Source organism: Diadema antillarum, unplaced genomic scaffold (genome assembly GCF_040938485.1).
Source record: "Diadema antillarum isolate AM-2024a unplaced genomic scaffold, OU_Dant_1.0 scf00000023, whole genome shotgun sequence".
NCBI lineage: Eukaryota > Metazoa > Echinodermata > Echinoidea > Diadematoida > Diadematidae > Diadema > Diadema antillarum.
The window spans coordinates 336,249-354,347 of NW_027270912.1; the positions used below are offsets into that span (position 1 = coordinate 336,249).

General features: G+C 37.2%; 2 protein-coding genes across 2 annotated transcripts; both read right to left on the reverse strand.

Moving 5' to 3' along the window:
• Window positions 1–749: 749 nt before the first annotated feature.
• LOC139731833 (cytochrome c oxidase assembly protein COX16 homolog, mitochondrial-like) lies at window positions 750–4,879 on the reverse strand. The gene is made up of 4 exons (XM_071642712.1): window positions 4,786–4,879; window positions 2,608–2,685; window positions 1,919–1,993; window positions 750–934 (listed from the first exon to the last, which is right to left on the reverse strand). The coding sequence occupies exons 1-4, from the start codon at window positions 4,870–4,872 to the stop codon at window positions 803–805; spliced, it is 372 nt and encodes a 123-aa protein (XP_071498813.1). The 5' UTR covers window positions 4,873–4,879; the 3' UTR covers window positions 750–802.
• Window positions 4,880–11,147: 6,268 nt separating this feature from the next.
• Window positions 11,148–16,911, reverse strand: LOC139731957 (uncharacterized). Its single transcript, XM_071642831.1, has 3 exons — window positions 16,847–16,911; window positions 14,464–14,724; window positions 11,148–12,694 (listed from the first exon to the last, which is right to left on the reverse strand). Exons 2-3 carry the CDS (start codon window positions 14,690–14,692, stop codon window positions 11,223–11,225), a joined length of 1,701 nt encoding a protein of 566 aa, XP_071498932.1. The 5' UTR covers window positions 14,693–14,724; window positions 16,847–16,911; the 3' UTR covers window positions 11,148–11,222.
• Between the last annotated feature and the right edge of the window lie 1,188 nt (window positions 16,912–18,099).

The window sequence follows — 18,099 nt, forward strand, 5'->3', positions numbered from 1 at the left end:
ATAGACCTTAGTAGTCTTTAAATGCGAATAAGTGATAACTGTCATCTATGATTTCAAGATCAACAACATACGTAAAGGACAAGTCCACTTTCATAGATATGTGGAATGAGTGAATGCAACAAAATTAGTAGAACACATCAGTGAGAGTTTGAGGAATATCGGATAATCCGTTCAAAAGTTATACATTTTTAAGGTTTCTGCTCAGTCACTGCTGGATGAAAAGACTACTACAGCTTGTGATGTCACATGCGTAGAGCGATAAAAAGAAAATATAAATAAAAATCAACATACTTTCAAATGTCTTGCATAATGAAATATCGCTTGACTTGCCTCTTTCTGAAGGCAGGAGGAATAAAATCACCCTTAACATACAACAGTGACAAGTTGAAGAAATGTACACTTTTTTCAAAAAATAAAATTTTGTGAAATTCTCTTTATATTTTCCTTATATCATTCTATGTAACATACACAGTAGCAGTCTTCTCATCCAGCAGTGACTGTGCAGAAACTTCAAAAATTCATTACTTTTGAACAGGTTGTCCGATTTTCCCCAAACTTTCATTGATGTGATCTACTAACATTGCTGCATTTACTCAATCCATATGTTTATGAAGGTGGATTTGTCCTTTAAGTTTCATATTGGTTACTTTTGAGGCACAACTCTTTAGCATAAAGAGATCATAGGAGGTGATAATTAAATCTTTGTCCGCATGGGCCAAGAATTGAAAACCGACATGAATCACCTGGTGATCGCACAATGAAAATAATTTTTAAAAAGTTGCATGTATTCCATTACGCTATGCTATCTGGTCAGCTCCACATTTTTGCTCTTTTCCATGTTCTGCCTCTGCATCGTTTGGAATTCCTTGGAATCCTCCCAAGGGCGGGGCCCACGGATGTTGTGCCATGTGTCAAGATCCTGCTGTTGTAATCTCTAAAGACAAGTAAATAGGATATAATATATGAGACTTGTTTTACATCCTTCATCTCACTTATGGTACATATAGGAACAGAAATGTGAATTCTTGCATTTTTTCAATGAATGAATGATTGGTGTGGTCGACCATGAAAGATTAATCCACAATGAAACTTGTGATACTCAGCATGACTGGTTTGCTCAGTGGCAATAAGAATGTTTCACAAACATTTGATACATTCTGAAACATGCAGAAAAGTAACATGAAAGATTGAACTGTGTGGGAGTAAATTTGCTATAAAAAGCAATGAACCAAAATTTCAGTGCAGAAAGGAACTCCCTTCAGGGTATGAAGCGTGATATGCAAGTCATTACGGATTCCCTGGTGCCACTATGTGCATCTACTTGGTCCCAAAGCACTCGTTGACACTAGAATGTGTCATCTACTGTAAAGTAAGCATTACATGAAGGACGCTAGTATGCTAAATGACATTTCATCTCTTATAAGATGACATATAATGATATGTTTCAATATATGTCATGGTAGTTTGTCATTAGACTGGACTTCAGCAAAACAGCTGAGTGGAGTGAACTACAAGCATTTCAAAGTGAGAAATCAAAAAGGAGGTGTAACACTTGAAAACTTGAAATCCTGTTTGAATAATTAATAAAAATTAAGATTGCGATTTACTGATTCCCCGGTAAGTACAATGCTATGTACTTTTATATTAAAGTACATTTAACTTCTCACACAATACTTCTTTCATGTGGCTGTTCAGGCTGACTTAACAATTTGCTGGAATTAATGACTTGTGCTGTCAACTGGATAATGTTAAATATCCTGAACAGAATATTTTTGTGAAAAGGATAACAGTACGCATATTGCACACATATTAGAATGTTAACTGATCCTTGGCTAAAAAAAAGATATATCAATACAAACACACAAACTGAAAAAAACAACTATGCATTAGACACATTTTTCCTAAATGAGATTCATACCTCAAATTCCTCAGCCAATGATGCTTTTTTTGCTTTCTGTCTCTGCTTCATCCTTTCTTCAGTTTCAGGATCAACCTTGCATAAAAAAAATAAAAAAAATAAAGAATACAGAGGTCTGTAGAAGCTGGGTACTTTCTAAAAATACTGGTGAAATGGAAACCATAAATATAACATTCTCATCTGCATTCTAAGTTGGAAAGTGAATGGTCTTATCACAATAATCATATAAAAATTCTGCCACATGGCTAACTCACCTTCTGATTATTGACCTCTAATGAAAAATTGCATGTGCACTGAATTGAAAGTAAATGATAAATGAAAAAAAAGGGAAACTGACCAGAAATGTATATAATTTGTAAGTTTCACCTACAAATTTGTCACTTATGAGGTAAATACTGAGCACAATAGGAATTTCCAGCTGTATATACCATGATACTTCATCAAACAGTCTCCAAAGTCCACAAAAATTGACATTTTAAAACTCATGATTATTTCTGTCTATCTAGCTTTTAACCACATACTGCTTCATGAGTATAACTTTAGTCTCACTTCCTCTATTTATGTTCCAGAAACACTCTGTGCCAGATTTTCACACTCAAGAGAGGAACTAATGCACCATGATCAAATATGAAAATGAAATAAACACATCGCTAAGGTATACACATGAAATAAATTGTTCATTAACTTACTGTCTTTCTCTTGTCAATAATTTCATATCTCAGAGTCCTAAATTCCTTCAGTCCATATGCTCCTCCAACAATCAAAACCTGAGAAGAAAGATGAAACATGATATCCAAAAATGACTTACGTATCAGGAATACATGGTACACTGTGAAAGTGTATTACTGTAAAAGTGGTTTCTTTCGTGGTGGTTTTATTTTCGCGCTTTTTGCGCGTTGAGGTCGAACAGCGAATTTAACATCACGCGAAAATGTTTTGAACTCGTCGCTTGATACAACGCTATCATTACCGACCGCGAATTTAAACACACGCTAAAAAGTCGGCACCGATGGAAACCGTGAAAGTTTCTGTAGCGAAAGAAACCACTTTTACAGTAAGATTCAACCATATATTCTACAGTAACAAAGCATGTAGTGCAATATTCTTTTTTTTTAATAATAAGTATGACATATTCCGACTACTGATCAACAAATCATGATAAACACACAGGGGCTACCTGGCATGAGCGGGTAGTCAGAAAACTTCTGGCCTGAGTTTTCAAGGGGGTTCCACCAACAAGTTCTGTTGAGCTTCACTATACAATGTATACATACAAATAATGTCCATTATGTACGATGTATGGAGCCAGTCTAGCCAGTGGAACATTCTGTAAAAACACAGGTGGCACTTTCCGGCCAGAAATCACGAGAGGGAGTTTACAACTTGTTCATAGGATGTAAAGTTTGATCGCATACTAGGAATGTGCATAATATATCCCACACACCAATAAACATCCATTTAGTGCCAACACATAGTGTGCTCACATTACAATACATCTGCACTAATACAAACTCTGAGTTGCTATCCCTCCCTCCCCCATTAGGCCCAGCCAATATAACAATGCTATTAGAAAAGCACTCTGAGAGTGCAGACCTCCATCCACACATGGTGAAAACCGTCCAATTTTCTAATATAGAATCCTTTTGTTTACATCATCAGCTTCCAGCTGCGCGGCGCCTTGCCCAAGCAGAACATACACTTTAGAGCGCATATATGCAAACCTCATATACGCTCAGCTTGAACTCCTAATTTCATTGACCCTATCTGCATGGGCATTAAAAAAAAAATGAAAAATTCCTTCAAAAATCCATCACATTTATGGATCACTACCAAAAAAAAGTAATCACCTGTTCCTTGTGTCATTATATCAGCTTTTCCTGCAAGTTTCATCCAAATCCATCCCCAACTTTTTGAGTTTTTGCACACAGACAGACAAACAAACAAACCAATGTCAATGAAAACAGATCCTCCTTCCTTGGCAGAGGTAATAATCAGTTGGGGATCCAGAGGCGGGCACACCAGGCACATGCCCCCTCTTTATGATTTTGTTAAAACAAAAGAAATAAAAAAAAAAAATGGGGAGGGGGAACCTGCGCCCCCTTTAATTTTGTAAAGACACCTCCCCTTTACAGAATTCCTGGATCCGCCCCTGATAATTGCTTACGGTTACCTAGATGATTCATAACATGATCTGTTAATCATCAGTGGTACATACATTATATCATCAATCAAAATGGATTTGGAAGTGACGCTGTGCCTGTGGCTGTGGATGTGCTGGATGGAGCGCATCTTTTGTTGAGTTTGATTGAATGTATCAGAATTTTGGAAATGTTTTACACGTAGATTACTTGACTGTGCATTCCAAAATCCAATCTTGCCGTTCTATCTAGAATTTGTTCTGTAAAGAAAGAGTTGGCGAGTGCAGCTGAAGAAGTGAATTGCCGTGTTAGTGACACTAACCATTTACTTGTTTACTGACATCAAAATGGATCAATGAATAGCTCACTGAAATGAATCTCTTACATGAAGGCTAGTTGTACATGTCGAATTAAATGATTACTTGGAATACTAGGAATACCTAGTAGTAGGGTTTAACGTTAGTGTTAGTAGGCGAAGTCCTAGACGAGGAGGTGCGAAAGTACCAGGTAAATTACACTCACTAGATCTAGATTAGTTTGCGCCGTATAAAGATCTAGGGCATACATCATCATAGACAACGCCGAATAACACGTATCGGACTATGTACGAATTGACTCTCGATAAGTAGCTCTGAGCTACTCAAAATGACTGGTTTGTTTACATTACAACAGAGCAACATGACGTGAGAATGATGTGTATTCTTACATATCATGGGAACAAACACTCACCAACATTGGTAAACCGTATTTAAAGAACGTATTCCGCCGCAGTCTCTGCAGGAAGCCTCCTCCTTTCGTGCCCATGGGCGCTGCCATTTTTGATGCACGATCACTCGATCGACAACGCAGTAGTAACTATGCGCATGCCCCCCCCCCCCCCAAAAAAAAAAAGAAGTGATGATGAAAGGACCCATACCACGTACCATGTACCGCGTACCTACTCAGTGGTAGGCCTAGGCCTACTTGTTGACTTTCATCATCTGGAATATTAGTGGCATGATAGCAAAAATATAAACTTCAAGGTCAAAGTCAAAGAATGATTTCCTGGTATGGCATTGCGATACGCAAATTATGAGCTAGAATAGATAATGCGAAAACATAGAGAACATTTATATCTACAATGATTTTGTATCGTCAGGATGGCCAGATTGTGAGAATTAGAAATTCATTTCTGTGTTCAATAGGTCAATGCGTATATATTTCTGTGTACCAGTACAGAACAATTACAAAACAAAACACAGACAACACAAAACAAAAGCAAAATAAATACTGTACTACACAAAATAAAGATATTGGTTGTAAACATGACAAAATGGTGATTAGTTTTGCAAGTGATGAGAAATATACAACATTTGGCTTTTTTGATAAACTTATGAAATATTAGTCAAGTTAGAGCATAAAAAAAGTTACACACAAAAGAATGAAAAATGGAAGGAAGCACAGTACCTCCCCCCCCCCCCCCAAAAAAAAGATGAATATATTTTTGCGATACATATTGATGTCAGACACATGAAAACAATTATCTGTACTGTATTATCATGGAGGAAGGGCATGCACAAGCAAATCATGAAAGATTGTGATTGTGAGAAAATGACAAAGATACAGTTGAGTTATTATGTTCCTTATATAGTGATGACCACTGTAAATGTAACACATTTTATGTCACAAGTTCTGTCCAGTATGGAAAATTGTGTTGACATAATGTGTTGATATTGAAAAATAAACAATGTCACAATGTGTATCTCACTTTTATACTTTTTTTCTCTCTCTTTCTCTCTTTCACCACCTTTTTTCCTCATGATCTTTCAGTAGTTTCACCTAAACAGCAACTCTTATGGGTGTTAATCTGTAGTATGTAACTGTAGGCCCTATATATGTGCCATAAAGTTTCGAATATAATATTTTGTAATTAATCAAGACTTGTACATGTAATATAATTCTGTGAGTGATTGAATTCACAGCTGGTAATTAACCACATTTACAGAAAAAGAAATTACGTAGTATCCTTTTCAGGAGAATGATTTTCCACTGATTTTCCCACTCTGGATTATGTATATGAACAACATAGAGTGCATTTGTGCTATGTGAGACAATATATGTACATATCAGTTGACTTGCAAAATGCATGAAAAATAGAAACACACCAGATACAGTACTGTAAAAGTGGATATTTTCGCGCGACTAATTTTTCGAGTTTGGCCGGGTAAGAAGAGATTCACATGTTTTTAATTCCGCGGAATAAAGACATCACGCACAGGAACATACAGCAAGCAAAAATATTAACGTGCTTTTATTTTCACGCTAGTTTCTGGTTGCGTAGAATTCGCGAAAATTTCAACACCGCGAAAATTTCAACATTTACAGTACGTGTATGTGTAATGCGGTGCTGGGGGTATATCATTCCTGCAGGTGGTCATATTACTGGTAGTACATGAAACATAAATAAAAAGGAACACACACAGAAAACATGGCAGGTAGCATCAGCAGACAAAGACACACACTACACACATTCAGCAAAGACTCTGACCTGTCGAAGACTGAAACACAAATCTCTTCTTTCACAAATAAGCACAAACATATGACATGCAGACTGAGGAAGTCCATTCCAAGGGCAGGTTCACCACCAACTTAATTTTTTTTTAAAATTTCTGTGTCTGATTTGGTATCTCATATTGTATCAACCTCTAACTCTGCTTATTCTTATAATTACAATAAAGTCAAGTAATTATGTCCTTTGTGATCAATAAGATATCCTGTCTGAAATTGTCGTCACACTATATCACATGCATAACACCAATTATAAAGATTATTCTTAATGTGAAACATTCATCACAATTCTTTCACAATGTCCTTCGGTCAAAAAGGTGTCCATGCAATCTACATACAGGAAACAATATTTTTTATCATTACAAGAAACAACACTCCACAATACTGAGAATTGATGTTGATTTGACTGAGATGGGCCTTTTCATGTTATTGCACAGGTAATCTTTTTCTTGCAAGACCTAGATAAGCAACTAAAGCTAACTTTTATCATCCATGATTCATGCAGACTTGAAATGGCTCATTTTGAGTCTTACCAATACTCAGCGATAAGGCACTTTTTCATAATTGGCTTGATTCTGTGTGGAAATAATCCTACCCTTTTTGAGAGTGGGGAAATTGTGCATGATCATGATACATGAACTATAAAATAACTATTCTCATAAAACGCGTCCAGATGAACAAAGATTGGTGTAACTAGAAACTTTTTAAAATCCTCGTTTAAGCAGACACTAGGCAATACAAGGGGGAAAAGAAATCTAGGATATACTGAGGCAAGTTGAGGCAAATGTAGCCAGATGTATCTCTTTTCTTAACATTTGGAACTAATCTTTCCAATCTAGCTTGCCAGACCAATAGATACTTACATTTTATGTGTATATGAAAATCATCAGCGTGGGGAAACAAGACATTTTGGTGCCGATTTCAAAAGCATGCTTGCTTTTCTCATGTTGCTATACATGTATCTGCATTCACAATGGTAACAGCTGAAATGCTTACAGCTTCTAGGTTGCTGCCTGGCCTATGAAATAAAAAACTGTGATTGCATGCATTACAATTTACAACTATTGCAAACTGCTACATCATGGGGCCCGCCGTACAAATTGTACATGGTCAAGATTATTGTCCAAAGTTGACACCAAATGTTGCATACATACATTGCAATGTTGTGTACATACATTGCAGTATGACAACTAAACAGAACATGAAGGCTATACAGTAGAATAACCAGCATTGTTACAAGAAAGAAAGAACAAAAAGCAAACAAACAAAAACTTTGACAGGAAATAGCAATGATAACATAATAAATATATGCTATAAAGTATGGCAATTTGCTTCCTGCATGGAGAATATAGATGAAGAAGAAAAAAATTACCTCGATTGGATTGTATCATTGAGACTCTAGAAGGATTTAAATGTTTAGTACAATACTCATCAGAGATTACATGAGTGAAATCAGAGTTAATCACTGACAGGGTATAAAGACATTGAGAAACTATTAATTTGCACTCGTTCTGCATTTTGAAAGCTTTTTTTTTTTCTAATTAGAAACATTTTCATGCATTTTCTTTATGAGTCTGCTCAAGATGACTGAATGACTTTTCCTCGCACACATCGTGACTTAGGAGTCGAATCTTTCAAAAAAGTCTACAGAAACTAGACTTGCCTACTCAGAGTGCCCCATAGAGGTCATACATTGGCACCACACTCTTATGTCCTGAATTGATGGTCCTGGCTACGTGGCTTGCATACATCTTAATATGGAATGTTGAAACAAAAACATACCTGGGGCTACCAAACTCCTTAAATGCATACACTTGTCAAGCCACAAGGTATAATTTGTCCAATAACACATTGCATTCACCTAGAAAACACAATGCACGGTGAATATTGTTTATACTTCAAGGCAAAATGAATGTTACCTGAAGTTAGCCATACCATAAGTAGCAAGAGCCCCTGATTACAGATCTTCTAAAACAGAATAAACTTTGTGATGACATAATACTGTATATTCTTTGATGGTTTTCTATAAATCAATCTTAGAAATGAGACTTTGAATACTAGCAACATTCCCCTGTACTTGCCAACAAAAGTATTCAGCAAGTTGTAAAACAAATAGTTTTGTACCTTGCTAAGTAACCTACTATCCTTCATGAGGAATATCATGCTGAGCTATGCAAGAGTATTTCATTTGGGGAAAAAGAATACATATGAAAGGAGGAAAATATCTATCAACACTTTTCTAATTTCAAGTTTCAAAATTGGATCTCTATTGCATAATATTTCACTGATATCCTAAGTTCATGCACACATAGGATTAAACTGAACAAGCTATTTGATATGATTTTAGCCTCCTTTTCTTTGTTTTAAAATTAGGCCTGTTTGGTCATTTGCTTGCTAATTTGTCATTGCTCCTGTATCTGCTTAAATATGTTCTCCTGTCGAAGTCTAGTGCACACACTATGGTCTCAACTATTGCTATAACATCATTTGAAGCAATTTGGGAATATGAATTTGGCAAATGAGCATCAGTATAATAGAGGAAAAGCATAATGAAAGCTTAAACAGAACAAACCAATGCCAATGAATATGACCACGTGTTTCTGCCCCCCCCCCAAAAAAAAAAAAAAAAAAAAAAAATATATATATATATATATATATATATATATGACTCACTGGCAACTTTTTGTTCTGTCAAATTTCTTCACTAATTTCTTTACTGTTTCACTGATCTTTGATTTTGTTTGTAATTCTTTATATTACTTTCATTCAACAGAATACTCTGTAAGAGAGCCATTTTTCTTTTTACAGTCACACTTAAAATTAAAGCTGTCAATATCAGAATAAGTTTGCACAAATAATGTGAATATCCACATTTTTTAAAACAATGTAAATGTGGAAGTGTAATTGTGCTGTAATTTACACCTTATAACAAAAACTACAGGTACAAGTGAAAATCATGAGGACAATAGCACCATACTTGCATCTTAAAGCACAAGACAAAAAATTAGACACCTTGCATTTGGATTGAGATCAAGACAAACAAAACAAAAAACCTCTGAACACCAGGTACGGTGACACACATCTTGGAAACATGGACAACAATAAATATGACCATGCAACTTCCTCGAATAAATATTTTTTGGACATAGTGGTCCTCATTGGGTTAACTAGAATGTCCAAGAGTCTAGGAGCAATAAAAAAAAGTCCTGGGGGCATTTCATGAAGCCTTTTTTCAGCTGTTTTTTTTAAATCTGACAAGCTGTTATAAGCTCATGAAATCCTTTCATCTGATTGGGTGAAAGTAAATTCGTCCTAAAAATTTGTCGGACTGGACAAAATACTTTATAGAATGCCCCCAGAACATACAACGTACATGGTATTCCTGGAAAACAGAACTTATCGTGATCAGGATCATCTCAAGATACATTTACTACACTGTTGTGGTTGAAAACGGCAAAGTAAAACGGGTTTCTCTTTTTGTTTTGTACATTTACTAAAAGTTCATCACTTCCTACCATAGCTGTGAGGATTTCCAAAGAATTAATCAAATACCACTTGCAAAGGGAGTCCGAATTCAGTAGTATCAAGATGTGCCAATTTATTGTTGTTGTTTTTTCCACATGTTCTGAAATTTATCAGTTACAACTAATGATGGAGTGCATCAAAAGTGAAAACTAATAATTTTCTGACATATAACGGCAAAAAATATGATCCACACCTATATCCATCAAAATTCACATTCCTCATTTCTTCCATTGGAAGCATTGTCCCATATATTAAAGATACAGTTTACCTTTTGGAGCAGTGATCTTAAAAATGTTGAGTTATCACATTTAATGCATGTGGAGGTCAGTTGTATCACAAAACATCCTATCATATGAAAATTTTCCAATAAAACCTAAAATATAGGTAGATATCACTGTTTTTCTCATTAAATCATAACTGTATACACAATTTAGACTGGAAACAATTTTATTATATATATTGTTCACGTTTTTCACATTTTGTATATTTAACAATACTTTTTAAACAATAATTTTTAATACTATTTTTAAAATAATAATAATCGATTATAAGGATTCAAGTTTTTTCTATCCCTATCTCACATTTCAGAGCTATTTCAAAGCACTAATGTTGGGATTTTGTTTCATCTGCAAATGGTAAATTATGTCTTTAAAACAATGGATGATTTAATCACCACAAATGACTAAAGCACTGGTTCAGATACAAGTTAGCTGCTTTGTTCTTGTTCCACTAGAGACTCGCATTTATCATCAATATGTGTCACAAATGAATATGATTCTAAAAGTATGATACTAATATGACAGCAATGTTGATTTGCCAACAGCATCTCAAAGTACTGTAAAACCAGAAACATTTGTGAATAGGAGCAAACGGCCTTGTTTGAGGCATGAAACTTTCGCGAATTGTCAACGGCATTCAATGCACTGTGTAGACAAAACCTTTTGTGTGCATTTTACCTTCATAAATTTTGGCTCCTTGGGAAATTTGGGAAAGTTTAATACATGTGAAAATTTCTGGTATTACAGTATTCTCCTGACAAAAGGACATGTCCACACTGCAAAGTGCACACAAATGAAAAATTCTGTAAATATGCATCACCTCTTTTGGTGCAAGCCCCTAGTGATATGGGACATGAACTCATACCTATCTGCACACTGAAAGGCGCAAATGTTACAACGGAATGGCTCTTGCCAGTCGTGGCATCCCATGTGGATGGCGTACATGATGCTGTCGGCGAAGATGATGCGGCAGTGTTCGCATCGCATGACCTCGTCTTGTGTCGCCGTGTCCGCCACTCTCGTGGAGGAGGATCTGCTCATTGCGCTGTTGGATGAGAGCTGTGGTGACTGCCCATCAAGACTTTCATGTGAGTCCCGGCTAATTGTTGGCGAGACCACGTTGGAGGGCATGCGTGAGGAAGACGAATTCGAGATGGGGCTGTGGTTTCTCATGGGGTACTGAGGACATCTGAGGACGTCTCTACCGTCTTGCAGTGACACTGCTTTCACAATATATGGACCATTACTACTACTGATCCCTGCACTGCTAGAATGTGCATTATTGCCATGGAGCAATGAGGAGAGCACAGAAGAATGATGGGATTGGGTGGGTAACTTTGGAGTAGATGGGCCTGGGTGATAGCCAGATGAAGGACTTTGAACTGACACCATTGTTGCAGGTCTCCTCTGGCCTGCTCTGTGGTGCGACTGAGAGCTACTGCTACTCCCACTGGGATATCGGCTCCTGGACTGTGCCATCTTTCCCTTGGAGAGCTCCTGCTCTAGGATGCTCACTTTGACGGATCGCGATGAACTGGTGGCAGCAGCTGTTACCATGGAGTGATCAAAAGCGTCAAGGCCATCGCCATGCACAGAGCCTGGTGACTGTCCCGCATCACTAGGTCGGGGTGGGTGGGTCTCGATATGATCCACATACTCATATATAGTTTGACACCAATGGTTGCACACGCTACAGACATAAGGGTTACCGGCTGGATTTGGATGCCTGCGCTTCAAGTGGAGCACCAACTCATTGGCAGACTTGAACTTAATGTGGCACTGGTCACAAGTAAAGTTGTCCCACTGGTGTGACCGCATATGAAGGGTCATACGCTTCTGACTTTGGAACACGTTGCTGCAGAGAGGACACTTGAAGGTGTAGTGCTTTGAGCTGTCTTTTGTGTGGCGTGTCTTGATGTGCGTCTTGAGCTGGTCTCTGCGAGTCGCGTTGTATTCGCAGAAAGGACACTTGAAGGGGCGGCTGCCGCTGTGAAGGTTCATGTGTCGCCGGAGGCTGGTCTTCTTGGTGAACGACGCCCTGCACCACCTGCAGTCAAATCTCTTCTTCAGGCCTCCGGCGTCCATCTGTGCTCTCGTCGGGGAGGCACCCTGAGAGAGCACACTGAAGAGGACAGACGAACTGGTCACAGAATCTCCGTCGGTGGCCTCCTCCATCGTCGGGCTGAAATTCGACATATCCTGTGGCTCACCGTCTAAAGCTGCCTGGATATCTGCTGCATCACTGGGCAGTATTTGGTTGTCATCTTCTTCTATTGTATGAATTTCACCTATGAAGAACAAAATATGAGGGGGCCCCTGAATTTTCTCAAATATTTCTAAAATATGCAGGCACAGTGCAAGTTGGTAGAATAGGAAGTTTCAGTCTGTTTGCAAAATTTTGAAAATCATCTTGGAAAGAATAACTCAAAAACAGAGAGAATGAACACATGTTGACAGTAATTATTATAAAACAAAAACTAAACTACAAATGTCACTATGGCGACTGATATGCCTCCGCCATAATGCATGATTCTCCTAATAGGTCTAGATAGTACATGCAGACAATGTGTGATTACCAGTACATTTTCACAAAATTGGCAAAATATTAGAAATGACAAGTTTGTCACATATGTGTAGAATGTTCACCTTCCCTGACCTAGGTTTAATTGGATGAATAGGAGAGCATGTATTTGGGGATTGAAGGACTTTAACTTGACTTTGACCCTTTCATACGTTTATGCATTGAGTTATTTTCAAGGTATGGAGAAAAAGTGTGATTTCTGTATTGAAGTAAATTGTTACCATTTTCATCTGGCCTTTGACCCTAAAATTCATAAGATAATCACTGTCAGGCAGAACATGCATAAATATGTAGTAAGTTTCAAGATAACTTGAGCCATTCTGAGATATGGAGGAAAAAGTTAGTTCAGCACTTTCATTTGATCTTTGACCTTTTGACCTTTGAGGCAGAAAAAAAAAGAAACAAAAATTCTAGAGAATCTCTATTAGGTTATACATGCATACACCAAGTGTAAAAAAAAATAATCCTGCTGGCATTGCATAAACATGTGGGAAATAGTACAATTTTGAAGTGTTGCCCTTGACCTTTGACCCCTGACCTTTGACCCCATGAACCCTAAAATTCTCTAGATAATCACTGCCAGTCAGTACATGTACTATGTTCCATGAAGATACCTTGAACAATTTCCAAGGTACAGAGAAAAAAGTAAAGTTTCAACATTTTTACTTGACCTTTTGACCTTTGACCTCATGAACCCAAACTTTCACCAGAGAATCTTAATTGGGTAATACATGTATACACTAAGTTTCAAGAAAATATCTTCAGGCATTGCATAGATACGGTGGAAATAGTGAAATTTTATGTATTTGACCTTGACTTTTTGACCTTTGACCTTGAGCATGTGCATCCAAAAGTTGATAGGCACAACTTCATCCCCTAATACATATACATGCCAAGTTTCATTAGGATACCTCAAAAGGTTTTTTAGTTACGCTGTCCACAAAATTCATTACAGACGGACAGAAGGACGGATGGAAGGACGGACGGATGGAAGAAGGGATGGACGGACGGAAGGACAGACGGACGGACAACCCGAACACATAATGCCTCCAGCACCACTTCGTGGCGGAGGCATAACAAAACCACACGCAATGCCAACTTTCCCTTTCCAGCTGTGGGAAAAACTTCTGATGTTTGAACAAGTAAAAGTTTTTGAGTAATCAGAACAGTGTGGCCTTCAAATAATCATCAACCTATGCAAAACAATGCAAAGCAACAATAAAATTTTCCACTTCACAATATGAAATCTGGTTACTCCATAGAGTAGCATTCTCGAGGGTGCGGCACAGAATTTTCTTAAAACATCTCCAAAGGATCAGGCATGCAATTTCTTTTACATTTCTAAATGTCAGTCAATGTCATCAAATCATAGCTAGTTAAAGTATAGACCAGCCACACTACAGTGGCTGTTACACCAGCCAAGGCTTGATTTTCACAAAGTTATCATTTACATCTATATGGTTCTTTGAAACCTACTTCCGTCTCCACTTTCATCCTCAGCGACCATAATGAAGCCAGTTTCATCTACTGGAATCAATGAATCATCCTTGTAATCATCGTCATCGTTGACTTGATGCGCAACCGTGTCGGCTTCCTGGGATGGCTCGGCTCTTCTCTCCTCCCCATTGTCCTCATCAGGAATCTCTGCCTTCACTTGAAAAACGTCCATCATGTCTTGCAGTTCAGAGACCTGATATTCAGACATCACTCACCAAAAGGTTCTCTGGCCTGCTGACACTGGGGAACAAGGAAAAAAAAATTCAATATGATCTATTTCTTCACAATTATTGCTTGCACATATCTGTATCCTTCTTACAGTAATCTTCATATCTCTCCATAGCCCAGCTTTAAGAATCACACCATAAAACAGACACACACACACTCATGCACATGCATACAAGATGCAAATTTAATCATTGTCTACATCATTAAATCACATGCAAAATTTACATTATTACTTGACATTCTACAGTACATCCTCTGATAACAACAAAAAGTTATGTTCCATAGTGTCCTGCTATCCTGCAATGTCTACCTTTATTTTACAATTCTGCTGGTGATGCATCTCACAGTGACATCTGTATGTAGTGACTTCTTAACAAAACTGAGACCATTTACTACATGTAGGGTTAAATTATTCTCTTTTACAATGGTCTGCACAGTGTGGGGCACACAATTCATCTGCATGCTGCTGAGATGCATGCTACCTATCATGTCTGCATGTATCATCAACAGCATTCTTTAATCATAACATTAGTACAGAAATTGTGACAAAATATACATCGCTCATATATTGGAATTCTTGAATTAGGCAACATAGATGATCGAGGCTCAGGATATTTTTATAAGCAGCATGAATGGGATTGTTCCCCATACATATTTCTACACTTCCTACAAAACTGCACACTAGAAATTAGAAAACATCACCATGCTGATACAAAACAAAAGAGTGATACATTGTGCAAGAATTCATTAGTCAAATTCACAAAAGAATACATTCTCTTCATTCTCAGCTGAATGTAACTTCAAAAAGTCCTTTTCTGATACAGATCAAAGAATTTCTTTTGACAAAAAAAAAACCTCCATTTGTTTTTATTTCATCCCTTCTGAATACTAGTACATAAGTAGATACATATGTACATACATAGCATAATCACACACTCATGTATATAGTAGTACCACCAATCAGAGCCAATGGATTCACAAATCACATGTATGCAATTGAGGTAGATGCATACCTGTACTTATAAAGCATGGTGAACACTTACCAAGCCTTGGTTAACAGCTACATGTATTTACATACATTTCCACAACTTCCAATGCATAAGAAATTATGGGCAATTCTTTACAATTTATTCAGCACTGTATGCATTATCTAGACTAAACACACAGCTCAGATCTTTCCTGCTTGAAGTCGATTCAGCTAGTACTGTAGTGTACTGCTTCTTCTTCTTCTATTGATCAAGTCTGCCTCCTTCAATAGACTGAAGATTTTTGCAGACTGGTGCTATTTACATTATAATACAATTTATTTACAGATACATTGTATTTACAAGCACATGTGACATAGAAAATTTGACGAAAATAACTAGCCACTGTGATCAACCGTTAGACGGTTTCGAAATGATCCCACAAATGGCGCTGAAACAATTTCTGATGACAGGGAATTCTAGTTCCTTACAGTTCTTGGGAAGAACGAATGGTGATGCAATTCAGTTCTCGAATATGGTACCTAATAGGAGTGTGGAGGCTCTTGCGAGGCTCTCGTCAACTGCTACTGTTTAACTTCTACGATTTCAACTAGCAGACTTCTATTAGAACCTAGTAATAGTAAAAACACTCTAGACTACCTAGTTACTTGTAAATTTATTAACAGGTGAGTTAGCACCATTGGAGCATGATCTATCTGGACTTGGGACTAGGGTCTAGTCTAATTCTAGGGTTCAACCAAGGGTGTCTCTGTCTGATTTCTAAAATGTCAAGTGTTATTTAAATCTACATGCAGTAGTAGTGTCAGAATACCACTGAAAACAAGTGATTACAAGCGTTACAATCATAACTTCCGACGTAAATAATTTCACAATGGAACATAGTAAACTAAATTTACTAAAAATCTATTGTCTGTGCCAGGCGCGATTCATTATTCATACTGTTGCTGCAAGATAGATGTGTGATATCTGCAAACAATTATTATAACGTGTGGGACTGTGATGTACACATTAACTTCGATAGCTATAATATATTTATGCTTTTCTGCGAAAACTGTATGGTAAATTTGATAATTGGATTGCACCATGTTTTTCATTCTAAATGATGTAAAAAATCACAGAAATATTGAAAGTAACTCAAGGTAACTTACAAAACATGCAGGACATCCGCATCCTTCCCTGCTGAGTGCTGTTCTCTTCAGAACTTCATTCAACGACAAGCAATCTGTGTGTTTTTGTGGTTTTGTGATACTACTAGTAGGTGTTTGCGTGCGCTCGTGCGCGCACACACAGTGAGACTCTTCTAGAGATGAGTGTTCAGAGCAAAGAAAATCTCTTTGGTTCAGAGGCACCACACGGAACATACGGAGACACATGTTTCAATGAATTGTGGAGTTGATTTCAAGCGATCTGTATAATTATGCAATTATGCAAATGACAACCTAGTTTGAAAACATCGTAGGTCTATAATGTGAGCATGGTTCACCCCAAGGTGCTCTGATTGCCAAGATATTGAGGCCACATCATTAAAGTTAGAAAACCAAGATCCAGATATGGGCAATTCCACGAAAAATGAAACTTTTCCTACAAATCATAAATCTGCAATAGTTTGAAAAAAAAAAAAAACATTTTGGGGCGATAGGCCTTTTTTTTTTCTTTTTCTTTTTTTTTTTTTTGGGGGGGGGGGGGTAAAAACACATAATATCATCTCTCATTATTCCATATTCTTCAACACTTCAGAATTCATTCCAAAGTATTTTATGGTTAAGAATAAACAATCAAACAAAAACCCCACTAATATTAGCCTTATCTCATATAGGAACTGTGCTGAAATATGAATACAAGTGTATCGGGACTTTAAAAGTGGACAAATTTGCAAGATGTGTCCGTAACGCTAAAAAGAAAAAAAAAAGAATAAATGAAAAATATATACAAAAATATTTAGGTCTATAGTAACTGATCCGAACTTGGACTGCTAACACTTCAGGGTGACCTCTTTATAAATGGGTTCAAAATAATCATGCTGAGTTGTTGAAATAAGCCAATGCACAAGGTCATTAACAAAAATTCTCTGAATGTAATGTCCGTAAAGCTGGAATTGCCCATGTTACGTCACAAGTCCTTCTCTATTTTGCAGTTGTCACAACTGGACCTGTTATAGCATCAGTGTATAAACCAGTTTAAAACTATCCTCGAGAAACACTGGTACAGCCATCGATCCCTAAAGTAGTGCCCGCATCGGAGGGATAGTATATAGAGCATGGAGGGGCAAATTAAGTAACCCTTTACGTCTACATCCATCTACTGTGAACTCTAGATACTGTAATTGAAAAGATATGATACAGACACGATGTCTGACTTCAAACTTACTTGTGAGTCGAAGAAAAAATATTATAGTTTCTGA